We start from the raw sequence: 18,396 nt of genomic DNA, 5'->3' as shown, positions 1-18,396 counted from the left end.
TCCAATATTCATTGACCCTGAACATCAATTTCCATTTTTTATTTATTGCATTTTTTTACACCGTGGGTATAGGTGTTATTTAAGTAGCTCGGGTCCCAGGAAGCTAGTTGATAAGAGCCTCTCCTACTCTTTATACATTAATATTTAAAGCTGTCCCTGCTGACAACAGACAAAAAGAGACAAAAATCTCGGCACCTAGATACTAAATTATTTTGCAAGAAAAAACAAAGAACTATGTTTAAAAAAAAATCTAATTTTATGGTAGTGTAGGAGTCATATAGTTTATTATACGTATTATATAATGTATCTGCCAATGATCACAAAGTATCAAATAGAAAAAGGAGATCAGTGGTAGCACAGATACTGGCATACACATGCCATACCAGATGGAATATAAGACATGTAGAGTTCAGCCAAAGGGTACCCATACATCTGTAATAGGTGTCAGCCGAATGTTTAATCAAATGACTGCTGTTATTCCCAATTCCCCCATATACATGGCTGCTCGACTTGGCCGAGCGTTCATGTATTTTCAATGGGGAAAAAAGAGAGGTATAAACTGGTGCTAGACCCCTTAGCCAGTAGCTTATTCCTCTAAGATCAAAAGGATTGGGCAGTTAAAAACCAACATGTCCAATCCTTCACTTCTTCAACATAATCTGTCAGGTTTGACTGACTTTTTCTCATTTTTATGAAGACCATTAAATGTACCTGTCACAAAAAAACTTTTAGCATGTCCTAGAGACATAAAAGTTTTGATCGGTTAGGGTCTGTGAGTGTTGAGACCTTGGTGAATAGCTAGAACATGTGGGGAGAGAAGCATGCAGTGGAGGGCTTCTCTCCCCGCTGTCTATGGGACTGAGATGGTCCCATAGTTGAGTACAGGGGGTAGTTGGCACTTCTATGAATGGAGGTGCATGTACATAGCAAATGCTTGAAATAGCAGTATACAGTTCTCTCAGCTCTCACCAGTAGTTTGCAATTGGTAGGTCTATTTTAAATCCACATATTTACAAGGAAAAGTACAGGACCTGTATCAGCATGTGCCTAGAGTGTCCCATAGTCTTAGATTATGAGGCCGTCTATGTCATGTGGTGTACACATGGGAAAACACACGCTTAGCCTGCACTTCCCCTGCCTATATCAAGCGATCGGTCAGGATCTAAAACTCAGGCCTTGTCTGAACAAAACATTTCACATTTCTGCACGATATATCAAAGGTTTTTCTTAAAGTGTACCTGTCATTAGCAAAAACTTTTTATATAATGTAGCTAATACCATTATAGGTATATTTGTAATATACGTTGGTTAAAAATGTGTATATTTTTGGGTCAAAAAATGCTGTCCCTGAAGCTGTTGCCTGTGCATCTCTGTGAGGAGTCCAAATTCAGGAAGTGAGAGTAGGACAAGCAGGGCTCTGTGCAGGCTCTTGGCTTGTCAATCATCCTGCTGTTTGAGCCGGTGCATTTCACAAAGCCTCAGTGTACATAGCCCTGCTTGTCCTGAGTGTACAGAGCCCTGCTTGTCCTGAGTGTACAGAGCCCTGCTTGTCCTGAGTGTACAGAGCCCTGCTTGTCCTGAGTGTACAGAGCCCTGCTTGTCCTCAGTGCACAGAGCCCTGCTTGTCCTCAGTGCACAGAGCCCTGCTTGTCCTCAGTGCACAGAGCCCTGCTTGTCCTCAGTGCAAAGAGCCCTGCTTGTCCTCAGTGTACAGAGCCCTGCTTGTCCTCAGTGTACATAGCCCTGCTTGTCCTCAGTGTACATAGCCCTGCTTGTCCTCAGTGTACAGAGCCCTGCTTGTCCTCAGTGTACAGAGCCCTGCTTGTCCTCAGTGTACAGAGCCCTGCTTGTCCTCAGTGTACAGAGCCCTGCTTGTCCTCAGTGTACAGAGTCCTGCTTGCCCTCAGTGTACAGAGTCCTGCTTGCCCTCAGTGTACAGAGCCCTGCTTGCGCGCAGTGCACAGAGCCCTGCTTGTCCTCAGTGCACAGAGCCCTGCTTGTCCTCAGTGCACAGAGCCCTGCTTGTCCTCAGTGCACAGAGCCCTGCTTGTCCTCAGGGCACAGAGCCCTGCTTGTCCTCAGGGCACAGAGCCCTGCTTGTCCTCAGGGCACAGAGCCCTGCTTGTCCTCAGGGCACAGAGCCCTGCTTGTCCTCAGGGCACAGAGCCCTGCTTGTCCTCAGTGCACAGAGCCATGCTTGACTTCATTGCACAGAGCCCTGCTTGTCTTCAGTGCACAGATGGAAAGAAGGTGAGAAGTTCAGCTCGCTGACCAGAAAATTAAAATGTAACCTATACTATGGACGGTTAAAATCCATGAGGACAAAAATAACTAAATGAAGAATAAAAACATTGCGCCGACGCCTTTCGGGCTACAGATGAGCTCTTAATCATGGCAATGCATAAGCGGACAGTGCCCGTTTATATATGAAATACCATATTGAAAACATACCGGAGATCCAATGACCTCGGAGTCCAGCGTCTGACATCAGATCCGGTCCGACAGGCGCGTCACAGCAAAGTAAGAACCGAAGTGGACTAATCGCTTGGTGACAGCATACCCAAAATGCGGGCCGGCTGACGGCAGTCGTGGACAACGGGAACAAATAACAATAATTCAAAGTGAATAAAGGTGAATATCGTCTGTGTATCTAAAACATAAGTGCACAATGCAAAATATCCCTTCTAGGTTTGAGTATACATAGAGAGGAACGGTAGGAGATCATAAGGGCTGCTGCAAATAAGTCGCCGCATGTAACCAGAAAAAACGCACCATAATCGCAACGACTAGTATGCGATTAAAAAGTAATAACAATGATTGCACAAATGTCATAATAGAAACTTATGGAGATGTCACGTTTGTGGGGGAGTTATACCACATTATAGTAAACAACTAAGGTAATGTATACCATGAAAAAAAAAAAAAAAAAAAAGGGGGGGGGGGGGAGGTTGTACTCCCTTAATAGATATCACTAGACTGCCGTGCACCAGATGGGTCAAATTTTAGGAATTACCTCATGTATATCTATTAAGGGAGTACAACCTCCCCCCCCCCCCCCCTTTTTTTTTTTTTTTTTTTTTCATGGTATACATTACCTTAGTTGTTTACTATAATGTGGTATAACTCCCCCACAAACGTGACATCTCCATAAGTTTCTATTATGACATTTGTGCAATCATTGTTATTACTTTTTAATCGCATACTAGTCGTTGCGATTATGGTGCGTTTTTTCTGGTTACATGCGGCGACTTATTTGCCGCAGCCCTTATGATCTCCTACCGTTCCTCTCTATGTATACTCAAACCTAGAAGGGATATTTTGCATTGTGCACTTATGTTTTAGATACACAGACGATATTCAACTTTATTCACTTTGAATTATTGTTATTTGTTCCCGTTGTCCACGACTGCCGTCAGCCGGCCCGCATTTTGGGTATGCTGTCACCAAGCGATTAGTCCACTTCGGTTCTTACTTTGCTGTGACGCGCCTGTCGGACCGGATCTGATGTCAGACGCTGGACTCCGAGGTCATTGGATCTCCGGTATGTTTTCAATATGGTATTTCATATATAAACGGGCACTGTCCGCTTATGCATTGCCATGATTAAGGGCTCATCTGTAGCCCGAAACGCGTCGGTGCGATGTTTTTATTCTTCATTTAGTTATTTTTGTCCTCATGGATTTTAACCGTCCATAGTATAGGTTACGTTTTAATTTTCTGGTCAGCGAGCTGAACTTCTCACCTTCTTTCCATATGCCATTAACGGGAAGCGGCCCGTGTGTTCATGCTCCAGACTGCTCTCTCCCTATGAAGCCCAGGACTATATTACGGTGTGGTGAGTGAGCTGAGTTGCCCCTTGGCACTTCCTACATTATTCAGTGCACAGAGCCCTGCTTGTCCTCAGTGTATAGAGCCCTGCTTATCCTCAGTGTACAAACCCTGGCTTGTCCTCAGTGCACAGAGCCCTGCGTGTCATGAGTGCAGATAGCCCTATTTGTCCTCAGTGCACAGAACCCTGCTTGTCCTCAGTGCACAGAGCCCTGCTTGTCCTCAGTGCACAGAGCCCTGCTTGTCCTCAGTGTACAGAGCCCTGCTTGTCCAGTGTATAGAGCCCTGCTTGTCCTCAGTGTACAGAGCCCTGCTTGTCCTCAGTGTACAGAGCCCTGCTTGTCCTCAGTGAACAGAGCCCTGCTTGTCCTCAGTGAACAGAGCCCTGCTTGTCCTCAGTGTACAGAGCCCTGCTTGTCCTCAGTGTACAGAGCCCTGCTTGTCCTCAGTGTACAGAGCCCTGCTTGTCCTCAGTGTACAGAGCCCTGCTTGTCCTCAGTTTACAGAGCCCTGCTTGTCCTCAGTGTACAGAGCCCTGCTTGTCCTCAGTGAACAGAGCCCTGCTTGTCCTCAGTGAACAGAGCCCTGCTTGTCCTCAGTGTTCAGAGCCCTGCTTGTCCTCAGTGTTCAGAGCCCTGCTTGTCCTCAGTGTTCAGAGCCCTGCTTGTCCTCAGTGTTCAGAGCCCTGCTTGTCCTCAGTGTACAGAGCCCTGCTTGTCCTCAGTGTACAGAGCCCTGCTTGTCCTCAGTGTACAGAGCCCTGCTTGTCCTCAGTGTACAGAGCCCTGCTTGTCCTCAGTGTACAGAGCCCTGCTTGTCCTCAGTGTACAGAGCCCTGCTTGTCCTCAGTGTACAGAGCCCTGCTTGTCCTCAGTGTACAGAGCCCTGCTTGTCCTCAGTGTACAGAGCCCTGCTTGTCCTCAGTGTACAGAGCCCTGCTTGTCCTCAGTGTACAGAGCCCTGCTTGTCCTCAGTGTACAGAGCCCTGCTTGTCCTCAGTGTACAGAGCCCTGCTTGTCCTCAGTGTACAGAGCCCTGCTTGTCCTCAGTGTACAGAGCCCTGCTTGTCCTCAGTGTACAGAGCCCTGCTTGTCCTCAGTGTACAGAGCCCTGCTTGTCCTCAGTGTACAGAGCCCTGCTTGTCCTCAGTGTACAGAGCCCTGCTTGTCCTCAGTGCACAGAGCCCTGCTTGTCCTCAGTGCACAGAGCCCTGCTTGTCCTCAGTGCACAGAGCCCTGCTTGTCCTCAGTGCACAGAGCCCTGCTTGTCCTCAGTGCACAGAGCCCTGCTTGTCCTCAGTGCACAGAGCCCTGCTTGTCCTCAGTGCACAGAGCCCCGCTTGTCCTCAGTGTACAGAGCCCCGCTTGTCCTCACAGAGACACCCAGGCAATAGCTACAGGGATAAAAATATACACATTGTTTTAACCAATGTATATTACACATATACATATAATGTTATTTTCTACATTATATAAAACATTTTTGCTAATGACTGGTACATTTTAAATGAAAGACCCATATATTAGACAAATATTAGACAAATAGACAAATATTTATGTGAGACCCACCACTCTCCACATAAGTTTCATATGGGGTGAAGGAGTGATATACAGATTGTATGCATTCTGGGCTGCCTCTCCTATGTTTAAAGGGAATATTTGATTTGTTTTTATATGTATATTTGTTTTTTGTTTTTGTACTGATAAGAGCCAGATACCAACATGTTCTTTTTCTTTTTTTCTCTATCTGTTTCTGATTGTACCTTTTTTTGGACATTATTATATTGACAACCATCTTGTGTGAGCTTCTGCTCTGCTCTGTTAACATAATTTAAAGACACTTTACAGCAGCTGCATGAGTTCAGTCTGCAGGGATAAGGGAAGCTGTGACCATCACCTATTGTGTATGCCCTGGTCCTGTCTTATCTATATACTGCTCTAAACTTTCTCTTTACTCCTATCCGTGGTGAAGCGGAAGAGACTGCTGAGAAGTATATTCTGCAACACAGGAAGCATCAGTTATTTGGTCTAGTGGCCAGAATGAAAACTGCAAGATTCCAAGATTATTTTATATGACAGATAGTAAAATGGAAAATTAGAAGAAGCCTCACCAAAAATGTAAAAAAATATCTGTTCAACAAATAAACTTAAATAGATAATTTCCTGATGACCCATTCCCCTTAACACGCTCCTTAGTGTTCTCTTATGTTCTTCTGTAAAAGTTTCAGGTTTTTGCATCTCGCATCAAAGGGGTACTTCAGCGTTCCTCAGGATATGGGTTAAGAGTCTGATTGTGTGTTGGGGGGCGGGGTCTGACCACTGGGACCCCCCACAAACTCCAGAATGGTGCTGGACTCTGACTGTGCACGGAGCACAGGTTGAATGCACCCCTTCCATGTATTCTCTATTATGGACATTTATCAACGGGTTTAGTCAGGTTTTCTTTACTATAATTGTCTCAAAATTGTCGCAACTGCGACTACACGATTTTTCGTGCGACATTTTGACTGGAAAGCGAGAAAAGCAAGTCTTCCTAAAATTTACTATGTAGTAATAATTTTAAAATGGACTACGGGTAGTCAGGTATTTATTAACTGCGACAGTCGCAACTGCGCAAAAAAAAGTCGCAACAGCGTTAAAAATTGACTAAATTTACTCCAGCTCAAACATGGAGCAGAAAAAGCTACTATCAAAGTAAAAAAGGAAAAATTGCTTACGTAAAAGAAAATTATCAACAGGCTGAAACCAGTTGATAAATACGTCGCACATAAGCAAAAAAAAAGTAAGGAAAAAATTACTAAAAAAAAGAATACATAAGCAAACATTGATAAATGTCCCTCTATATACTTGTAGATGACTCTGCTCATTATGACCAAGTCTGTACAAAAAAGTTGACAAGTAAAGTACAGAAAACAAAGTTTGTTATGTTATCAAATGCTGGTGTACCCCTTTAAGAATTGTACCTAGTCCTGTGACTAAACCAGTTGTTTACATTCCCTGTGAAGTTCTTCTCACTTTGTAGACAGGGAAATTACTGTTTTGTTGGAGAATGCCTTGAAAATGCCATGAAATTTAGTTCAGATTACAAAGTCTAGGTTCTCCTAGGATCTGGACATCTTGTAGACTGGGCAGATTATTAGTTATTTATGGATATTTCCACTTCATTTACTTTTCAATAGAAACCCCTTTTTTTTTCTCCTTTTGAGTAATGATGTTGGAGGCGCTGAGAGAGCGTTTCAAGACATTGTATTTCTAGAGCTTTTCACTGTCACGATCTCTTGTTGTTCCTCGGTGTTGGTCTTATCCTCGCTCTATAATTACGGCTTTGGTTCATTCCAGCATTACTCCAAGAAAGTTCGATGTTATTCAAGTATCAGAAGGACAGAGAGTTGGCGCAGTCAGCGGGAACACAGAAGAGCTAACGTTAAGCAAGAGGGGTACGAGAACGTCCTTTACATTTAGGAAAATAAGACACTGCCCGTGTAAATGTGGTAAGTCTTACCTAAAGTAACAAACCATGTATATATGTTGTGTTAGGGTACATTCACACGTACAGGGTCTGCAGTATCCGCAGCATATCCTGTATGTGTGAATGTACCATTATATCATATGGGAAAGTCTTCAGCTCGGGACCCCTCTATGAGCTAGAATGAAAGGGGCTTTTGCTGTGGCAATATTGAGGAATCCATGTATAACCTTCTCTAGCACAGTGTTTCCCTACCATTGTGCCTCCAGCTATAGTGTTACTATTCTGCCTTTTCCATGTGTGTAGTGTTACTATCCTGTCTTATCTATGTGTATAGTGTTACTATCCTGCCTTTTCCATGTGTATAGTGTTACTATCCTGCCTGATTTGTGTGTATAGTGTTACTATCCTGCCTTATCTATGTGTATAGTGTTACTATCCTGCCTGATGTGTGTATAGTGTTACTATCCTGCCTGATCTGTGTGTATAGTGTTACTATCCTGCCTTATCTATGTGTATAGTGTTACTATCCTGCCTTCTCTATGTGTATAGTGTTACTATCCTGCCTTATCTATGTGTATAATGTTACTATCCTGCCTTTTCCATGTGTATAGTGTTACTATCCTGCCTTTTCCATGTGTATAGTTTTACTATCATGCCTTATCTATGTGTATAGGGTTACTATCCTGCCTTATCTATGTGTATAGTGTTACTATCCTGCCTTTTCCATGTGTATAGTGTTACTATCCTGCCTTTTCCATGTGTATAGTTTTACTATCATGCCTTATCTATGTGTATAGTGTTACTATCCTGCCTGATCTGTGTGTATAGTGTTACTATCCTGTCTTATCTATATGTATAGTGTTACTATCCTGCCTTATCTATGTGTATAGTGTTACTATCCTGCCTTATCTATGTGTATAATGTTACTATCCTGCCTTATCTATGTGTATAGTGTTACTATCCTGCCTTTTCCATGTGTATAGTGTTACTATCCTGCCTTTTCCATGTGTATAGTTTTACTATCCTGCCTTATCTATGTGTATAGTGTTACTATCCTGCCTTATCTATGTGTATAGTGTTACCATCCTGCCTTACCTATGTGTATAGTGTTGCTATCCTGCCTTTTCCATGTGTATACTGTTACTATCCTGCCTGATCTGTGTATATAGTGTTAATATACATGTAGTTGTCATTAATTCCACCACCCTATAATGATATAGTACTTGTAGGCAACTCTGCTCATTCTTGCCCAATCTATACAGCAAAGTTGACAAGTGAGCTACAGAATAAAAATGTCAGCCTACTGTGACTGCTCTATTGGACAATGGGAAAACTGCAATATAACCTAAAGGGGTTATCCAGCAAAAGAAAAACAGAGCTAATTTCTTTCAAAAACCGCTCCCCATCTGCCTCCAGGTTGGGTGTGGTATTACAACTTAGCTCCATTCACTTCAATGGATCTGAGCTGCCAAACCACACCCAATCTGGGGACAGACAGGGAGGGTTTTTTAAAAAATAGAAAGTATCTCTGTTTTTCCATTCCTTGATAACCCCTTTAAAGAAAAGTGTAAAGAAATATATGGTTAAAATAAAAAAGTTGAATATTTAAAAATATATTTTTCTATTGATACATTCCATTTGATACCAGTGAAAAACAATTTTGATGTTATCACTTGAAATAATTAGTTCTGTGTCCGTACAGCTTTTCCATTAGTGTGCGATAGCCAACAAGTCATTGAGAAGGAATCTCCTCCTCGGGTCGGTGAATTAGAGCCTGAATCCCTGGAGAAGGAATATGTTCACAAGGTCTATGAAGATATCGCTGGCCATTTCAGCAGCACAAGACACACTCCGTGGCCCAAGGTGGTAGACTTCCTTATGACTTTATCAGCGGGTTCTCTCGTGGCTGACGTGGGCTGCGGCAACGGCAAATATATTGGGATCAATAAGAGTTTGTACATAGTAAGTAAGCATTGTAAAGAATGAAAAATGGCAGTTCATTTAAAGTGTACCGGTCATCAACAAAAACTTTTTATATAATGTTGATAATTCCATTATATGTATAATTGTAATATAGATTGGTTAAAAAATATGTATATATTTTTAAGTCCCTGCAGCTATAGCCTGTGTGTCTCTATGAGGAGTCCAAATATAGGAAGTGTGAATGGACAAGCAGGGCTCTGTACACTGAGGACAAGCAGGGCTCTGTACACTGAGGACAAGCAGGGCTCTGTACACTGAGGACAAGCAGGGCTCTGTACACTGTGGACAAGCAGGGCTCTGTACACTGAGGACAAGCAGGGCTCTGTACACTGAGGACAAGCAGGGCTCTGTACACTGAGGTCAAGCAGGGCTCTGTACACTGAGGACAAGCAGGGCTCTGTACACTGAGTACAAGCAGGGCTCTGTACACTGAGTACAAGCAGGGCTCTGTGCACTGAGGACAAGCAGGGCTCTGTACACTGAGGACAAGCAGGGCTCTGTACACTGAGGGCAAGCAGGGCTCTGTGCACTGAAGACAAGCAGGGCTCTGTGCACTGAAGACAAGCAGGGCTCTGTGCACTGAGGACAAGCAGGGCTCTGTGCAGTAAGGACACGCAGGGCTCTGTAAACTGAGAACAAGCAGGGCTCTGTACACTGAGGACAAGCAGGGCTCTGTACACTGAGGACAAGCAGGGCTCTGTACACTGAGGACAAGCAGGGCTCTGTACACTGAGGACAATCAGGGCTCTGTACACTGAGGACAAGCAGGGCTCTGTACACTGAGGACAAGCAGGGCTTGTAGTGAGGCTCTGTGACATGCTATGGCCTCACACATGAGGATGATTGACAAGCCAGGAGCCTGCACAGAGCCCTGCTTGTCCCGCCCTCACTTCCTGTATTCCCGGGTACTGCATTCACTTGCATGGGGTCTGTTGGTGATCTGCTAATTTTACAGGAATTTAGTGGAGAAAAAAATAGTGCTTGCACCATTTTTTTTCTCTGCTGAACTTGACGGAACTGCTGACGGAGCTCCGTTAGTGTGAACGATGGCTAAAACTGCAACTAGAATGGGGAGGGGGGCATTCTCTGTCTCTAAGCATTCCCTTCTGGAATTCCCATAGATATTCCAGGCAGAGATTCCATCTGCAGCGGGCACCAGCTGAACAAGCTTGCACAAGGACTGTTTCCATAGGCGGCAATGCTTTTCCGAGTGCATTCCGCCGAAATAAAGAAAATGTTCATTGTTTTGGCAGAGTCTGGGGTCCAGAGGTTCCGCTGTGTAAATTCCATAGTGTAAATGGTGCAGCAGGATCCCATTGAAAACAATGGGAGGTTGCTGCACCGTATTTTCCACAGCGGAACCCCGAAAATACATAGTGTGAATGGGCCCTAATCCGCACTTGTAAGTTAGTTTAACCATCCAGCTCTTTATTTCCTATATTAACCCTTTGAACTTTCCTCCAGGATCTGGAACATTTAGGCTAGGTTTTCATTTCGGATTCGCAGGGTTGGATATATTCCGGCCAGAAAATCCGAGGTTGCCCTCCGCCAACTGAAACATTAAGCATTAGGACCGTTTGGACATTGCCATCCCCATAGACTGCAATGTATTCCACCCAAAAATTAGCAAGATCATTCTATCTGCTGAATTTCAGTGGCGGAAACTCTGCTGCTGAAATTCCAAAGTGTGCGCTGTGCAGCGGAATCCCATTGACAGCAAAGTGATTCTGCTGCAGTAGAATTTCTATGCGGAACTATGCTCTGAAATTTCTCAGTATAAACCCTGCCTAAGGCTACGTCCATACGGCGGAATATCCACAATTCCGTGCACAATTGCGGAATTTCAGTGGGATTCTGTGTTTTCAAAGCGCAGAATTCTGCTGAAATTCGAAGCCCCATTGACTTCAACGGAATTCAAGACAGCTGGGTGAATGGGAGAGTGGAATCCCATTGAAGTCAATAGGAAGTAAATTTCGGTGTAATTCTTTAACGGAATTCAACATGGAAATTCCGCTGTGTGAACATAACCTTATAGTCCCCTGTTTTATTTATTTAGTTTTTTTTTTTTTGGGGTGGGGGGGGGGGGGGTCTACATTTCCATCATCAATATTTGCTGCAGGTTCAGTCCTATATAAACATATAAGGCCAAGGAGCGGGCACGAAAATGTCGCCACTTGCCCATGATTATAAGCTCCCGTAAACCGTAATGGAGGCCCATAACTCAGCCCTCCCGCTTTTGTCATTTTCCCTGTCTTTTTTTTTTTTTTTTTTTTTCTGTCCTTTTTTTTTTTTTTTTTTTTTTTTTTAAAGGACAGAAAGCAAGTCTGTGCCGAAATGTATTTCATGCAATTTAGATGCAAATTACAAAGTAATATTCTTTGTTCCTTTCAATTAGTTTACAATTCATTAACATTTCTCGGTGTGTTAGGATCACTCTCAAGGTCATTTTTCTTTCCCTTCTTGTTACACAATAATAAGAACATTTTCCACATGACCGTCTGGTTAAACGCTCGGCCCTGCCTGCATTCATTTAGGGGCTTATGTCTTGTAAATAATCTTGACGGGTTGCTATCCCTCAGCCAAGGAGGTTCATTTCAGTATCGCTGATTGTAACAGCGGCTGGTTAGGTTCCAAGGTGCTGCTGACACTTGAGGTCATCCATTCGCTTTATTTAGATTTTATTAAACCAAGTGTTTTAAAATTCATTTAATCCGGCCGCCTGTAATCCAGAAAGTCTGGTGATGCACCACAGCTCTACACGAGATCGGTAATGTCATTTGGTTGAGCACAGAACCAATTCAGACCTTCTGATTTAGTGTTTCCCAACCAGGCTGCCTCCAGCTGTGGCAAAACTACAACTCCCAGCATGCCCGGACAGCCGTTGGCTGTCCGGGCATGCTGGGAGTTGCAGTTTTGCCACAGCTGGAGGCACCTTGGTTGGATTGCTAGAAGGAGTGGGGAGAGAAGCACATGGCGCTTCTCTCCCTGCTCTCTGTCTATGGGACGGAGACCATCCAATTGTTAATGGGTAACTCAGATTACAAATTTGTAAATTTTTTTCTATTTAAAAATCTTAACCCTTCCAGTACTTATCAGCTGCTGTATACTACAGAGGAAGTTGTGCACGTTAGTTCTTTCCAGTCTCTCTGCTGACAGCCATGCCCTCTCCCATAGACTTGCATTGAGGGGGCGTGGCGTGACATCATGATGGGGGCGTGTCGGTGGCGTCACGACCCCCTCAGCCCGCACCCAGCGTTCGGAACAAAATGTTCCGAACCCTGGGGCAGTGGAGTACCCCTTTAACCTACACCATTCTGACACAGCACTTTAGTAATGTTTTACAAACTGGTGTCTTATAAAAAAATGGTGCAAAGCTGGAAAGGATTAAAGAAGAACTTCTGGATCTTACCCTATTGAGGTTATTTTTCCTCAAGGTCCTTTTCTCACTTGTGGTTAGTTGCTCATAAGCTTCCTGTGCTTTAGATAGATAAAGTTTGAAATATGGAGGTGGGACAGAAAGCAAGAGCTGTGCGTAAGACTTCCAATAGACAATAAAAGCTAAAATGTATAAGTGAAGCAATATTGTGATAAATCCTTCTATATTGTAGCCTCTGCTCCTGTTCATGTTGCTGTATTTGGTGTTCCTGGTGGATTATAACATTCTAGTTTTCTTGTCCCAGATCGGCTGTGACCGCAGTAAGAACCTTGTGGACATCTGTGGGGAAAGGAAGTTTGAAGCCTGTGTCTGCGATGCCCTGTCTGTTCCTTTTAGAAGCGGCTCATTTGATGCATGTATCTCCATAGCAGTCATCCACCATTTTGCTACCGAGGTATGGATAATCATTATGCTTTCTTGTAATATGACTGAACAGGCACAGCTGTAATACACACATACAGTCACACCATACTCATACACATCTACAGTCACACCATACCTCATACACATCTACAGTCACATCATACCTCATACACATCTACAGCCGCACCATACCTCATACACATCTACAGTCACACCATACCTCATACACATCTACGGCCACACCATACCTCATACACATCTACAGCCGCACCATACCTCATACACATCTACAGTCACACCATACCTCATACACATCTACGGCCACACCATACCTCATACACATCTACAGCCACACCATACCTCATACACATCTACAGTCACACCATACCTCATACACATCTATAGCCGCACCATAGCTCATACACATCTACAGTCACGCCATACCTCATACACATCTACAGCCTCGCCATACCTCATACACATCTACAGCCACACCATACCTCATACACATCTACAGTCACACCATACCTCATACACATCTATAGCCGCACCATAGCTCATACACATCTACAGTCACACCATACCTCATACACATCTATAGCCGCACCATAGCTCATACACCTCTACAGCCGCACCATACCTCATACACATCTACAGTCACACCATACCTCATACACATCTACAGCCGCACCATAGCTCATACACATCTACAGCCGCACCATACCTCATACATATCTACAGTCACACCATACCTCATACACATCTACAGCCACACCATACCTCATACACATCTACAGCCGCACCATACCTCATACACATCTACAGCCTCGCCATACCTCATACACATTTACAGCCGCACCATACCTCATACATATCTACAGCCGCACCATACCTCATACATATCTACAGCCGCACCATACCTCATACACATCTACAGCCACACCATACCTCATACATATCTACAGCCGCACCATACCTCATACATATCTAGAGCCGCACCATACTTCATACACATCTACAGCCGCACCATACCTCCTACACATCTACAGCTACACCATACCTCTTACACATTTACAGCCGCACCATACCTCCTACACATCTACAGCCGCACCATACCTCCTACACATCTACAGCCACACCATACCTCATACACATCTACAGCCGCACCATACCTCCTACACATCTACAGCCGCACCATACCTCCTACACATCTACAGCCGCACCATACCTCCTACACATTTACAGCCGCACCATACCTCCTACACATCTACAGCCGCACCATACCTCCTACACTTTTACAGCCGCACCATACCTCATACACATCTACAGCCTCACCATTCCTTTCTAGAGCCACACCATACCTCCTTCACATCTACAGCCGCACCATACCTCATACACATCTACAGCCGCACCATACCTCATACACATCTACAGCCGCACCATACCTCCTACTTATCTACAGCCGCACCATACCTCATACACATCTACAGCCAGACCTTACCTCATACACATCTACATCTGCACCATACCTCATACACATCTACAGCCGCACCATACCTCATACACATCTACAGCCAGACCTTACCTCATACACATCTACAGCTACACCATACCTCATACACATCTACAGCTACACCATACCTAATACACATCTACAGCTGCACCATACCTCATACACATCTACATCTGCACCATACCTCATACACATCTACAGCCTCGCCATACCTCATACACATCTACATCTGCACCATACCTCATACACATCTACAGCCGCAACATACCTCATACACATCTACAGCTATACCATACCTCATACACATCTACAGCCGCACCATACCTCATACACATCTACAGCTGCACCATACCTCATACACATCTACATCTGCACCATACCTCATACACATCTACAGCCGCACCATACCTCATACATATCTACATCTGCACCATACCTCATACACATCTACATCTGCACCATACTTTATACACATCTACATCTGCACCATACCTCATACACATCTACAGCCACACCATACCTCATACACATCTACAGCCGCACCATACCTCATACACATCTACAGCCACACCATACCTCATACACATCTACATCTGCACCATACCTCATACACATCTACAGCCACACCTTACCTCATACACATCTACAGCTACACCATACCTCCTACACATCTACAGCCGCACCATACCTCATACACATCTACAGCCACACCATACCTCATACTCATCTAAAGCCGCACCATACCTCATGCACATCTACAGCCGCACCATACCTCATGCACATCAACAGCCGCACCATACCTCATACACATCTACAGCCGCACCATACCTCATACACATCTACAGCCACACCATACCTCATACACATCTACAGCTGCACCATACCTCATACACATCTACATCTGCACCATACCTCATACATATCTACATCTGCACCATACCTCATACACATCTACATCCGTATTATACCTACAACTGCCCAGAAAGGGATCAAGATTTTCTTTGTTACCTTTGTAGATTTTTACTTTCAGGAAAGAAGACTGGCAGCTATACAAGAATTACTGCGTCTTCTTAGAAGTGGAGGAAAAGCTCTTGTTTACGTCTGGGCTATGGAGCAGGAGTACAAGAAGAACAAGTCAAAGTATCTCAAGGAAGGCAAGACATCAAGTGAGGCGATCCTCCAGAACGCCAAGTCTGATCAGCCTCCTCCGGGGTCAGCTGCAGAACTCCCCGTACACACTAACAGGACGGCATTTGATTCTCAGGACCTTTTAGTTCCTTGGCATCTGAAAGCAAACAATCATGCTAAAAATAATGAAGCCACTAATGCCAAGGTGGAAAACCAGCTGGTGCCAGGCTCAGTCTATCACCGATATTATCACGTGTTCCGGGAAGGCGAGCTGGAAGCGTTGTGTAGCAGAGTCAGCGATGTGACCGTCCGGCACAGTTACCATGATCAGGGAAACTGGTGCGTCATTTTGGAAAAGTTATAACACTGGAGAAAGAAGAATGGTCCTGGAGCTGGAGGCTGATTTTATTTTATTTTTTAAATATTTTATTGCATTTGTAATTTAATAAAGTGATATGTGACTATGGATAAATTTTAATGGATTACATTTTTTTTAAGTGCAGCCCATCAGCCGACACTAGGTGGCATGATCTCACTAGAAATAATGGCTGTGTATCAGAATAGCAAGATTTATGTGGCGTGCAGGGATTCTCTGTTTAAGCTATTGCTACATAGACTTTACTGAGCCTCTTTTACTACTGTTTGTCAGAAGCATCACAGGATAACGTTCAGTGCACCTTGTCATTAATTTAAAGGGGTTTTCTATAACAGGTGTTTATAGCATCAGCGGGATATAATACTGACACAACTAAGTGCTTTGTGTTTTCTCTACTTACTATAATGGCTAGTAGCTATTCATGTTAGGGGGCGCACAGACCCTCTTAATATATAGTTATTTTAGTCAATAGGTACTAGAGCTCTACTTCTCAGGGAGCTCTAAGATGGCCACTTTCTTTAGATTATTGTCATCCAAATCTGCAGATTCTACCACCACAAACCATCTGGTAATCTGCTTATATTACTCTTGCCATTGAAAACTGTTTTACTGCGGTTTGTAAGATTGTGTTAATAAATAGGTTCACAAACATATACCTAAGAATAGATGTAGGTTACTTAACCAGACATGTCAACAGTTTAGATCTCATTCCTGTGAGTTATAGCCCTATGTAGTGCTCTTCACACCCCAGTTGGACCACTCCGTCCAACCTTTTCACTCCTTAGATTTATGCAGTAAAAGGGTCGGGTTTGAGTGACAGCAGGAGAGTGAGGCACACACTGCCATGCACTTCACCTGTCTGTTACTTGGGACTGCAGTGGGTCTTAGGAGCAAGACAACATGTCAAATGTGTGTTTAAATGACAGTGACTATTTAAGTGATAAAGCCAAATACAAATAATACAGAGCCAAATACAGATAAAGCCAAGATACAAAATAAGAGCTACATAACATACAAAGTAGGAAGCAAAGTAGGAGTCCACTCAAATGACGGGAGTTGAGTGGAGAAAAAAAAATACTGCAGATCCATAATTTTTTCTCTGCTCAACTCTTGCAAAACAATGGAAACCTGACGGACCTTGTTCAAAGTTAATGCCATTGATGTCTGTCGCACAATAGACTGCCCAGCTCTGCTTTGCATCCCTGAAATGGACTCTGCGACTGAGCTCCCAAACAGAGCTCCAATGCAGATGTGTACTTTAGCCTTATCTATAATGTCTCAATTCTCCAGGGGGAAGGGGGCATTTGTTCGTTTTCCAATACACCTAGTTAAGAATAGGTTCCATGTCCGCACATAAAAAGTCCCAGAATGATGGCGTCTGTCTTTTTTTATACTGATGCCTTCTCCAATCTTTCAGAAAGATCTTCCTTTTTCTGTATGTTCATGTGGCAGCTAGCTCTGATGGTGAGCTGCACAACATCCACCTTCCAACCAAGCACTTGTGGTGCTAAAGCCTATAACGATAGGAATATCAATGATAAGATGATGACGTAAAGCTTCTCCTTAGGAAAGATGCTAAGAGGCATGTGGAGACTTATCGTCCATGAAATGCGCCTTTGAGAAAAGATTCCCAATTTATCTTTCCTCCTGAAGGAAGAGAGCTTGCTGTCTTGTTCCACCTGTTAGATGTAGCATCACTGTTTTTGCATGGCGGCCTGAGTGGACGTGCCTGCTCCTGCTATCCTTCCAGTATATCATGCATTTATGCCTACCATCCTGCCTATTAGTGACCCCCTGTCTATACAGTGGGGCCCCTGCTGCCTGGTGCTATCCTCTGGTACCGGAATTTGTGATCTGCATCTGTTTTGGGGCCCGTGGGATCTAGGCCCCGGAGCCTTGGCCTTTCCTGAATTGCCTACCCGGTCACCTGCGCTCCCCTGGGCCGTCGCTGTTCCCTACCTGGACCGGATACCCTCCTTGCGGCTCCACTTGGTGCCTGGCTTGCCTGGTGTTGTCGGTTGGGGGTCAGTCTTCCTCCTTGAGGCGACGCTGGTCCGCCATCTTGGGACTTCCTTTCCTGCGCTCCAACTTCCGCTCCCGCTGCTGATGGCCTGCTCTCCAAGAGGGGCCCTTTGTAGTCTGGCCCTAACCTTGGTGGGGCTCAGGTGCTGACTGCTGGCTCTGGGACTGCCATCCCTGCACCTCTGTGCTGCCTAAGCTCTGCTTCCATACTCCTTTTTAACTCTGCTATTGGGGGCTGCTATCCCCCTGGGACGCTGTTCCTGCCTATACAGATTTGCA

General features: G+C 44.3%; 1 protein-coding gene across 1 annotated transcript in view; it reads left to right on the top strand.

The window, feature by feature from the left end:
• Positions 1-16,185, top strand: part of ALKBH8 (alkB homolog 8, tRNA methyltransferase) — a 61,015-nt gene extending 44,830 nt beyond the window's left edge. Inside the window, exons 9-12 of the mRNA XM_056560329.1 lie at positions 7,167-7,318; positions 8,999-9,258; positions 12,960-13,109; positions 15,622-16,185. Of these exons, the coding sequence (XP_056416304.1) occupies positions 7,167-7,318; positions 8,999-9,258; positions 12,960-13,109; positions 15,622-16,083 (1,024 nt within the window). The 3' untranslated portion in view covers positions 16,084-16,185. The remainder of the gene's footprint in view (positions 1-7,166; positions 7,319-8,998; positions 9,259-12,959; positions 13,110-15,621) is intronic.
• Positions 16,186-18,396: the final 2,211 nt, after the last annotated feature.

Source organism: Hyla sarda, chromosome 2, assembly GCF_029499605.1.
Source record: "Hyla sarda isolate aHylSar1 chromosome 2, aHylSar1.hap1, whole genome shotgun sequence".
Taxonomy (NCBI): domain Eukaryota; kingdom Metazoa; phylum Chordata; class Amphibia; order Anura; family Hylidae; genus Hyla; species Hyla sarda.
This window is presented reverse-complemented; position numbering and strand designations above follow the sequence as displayed.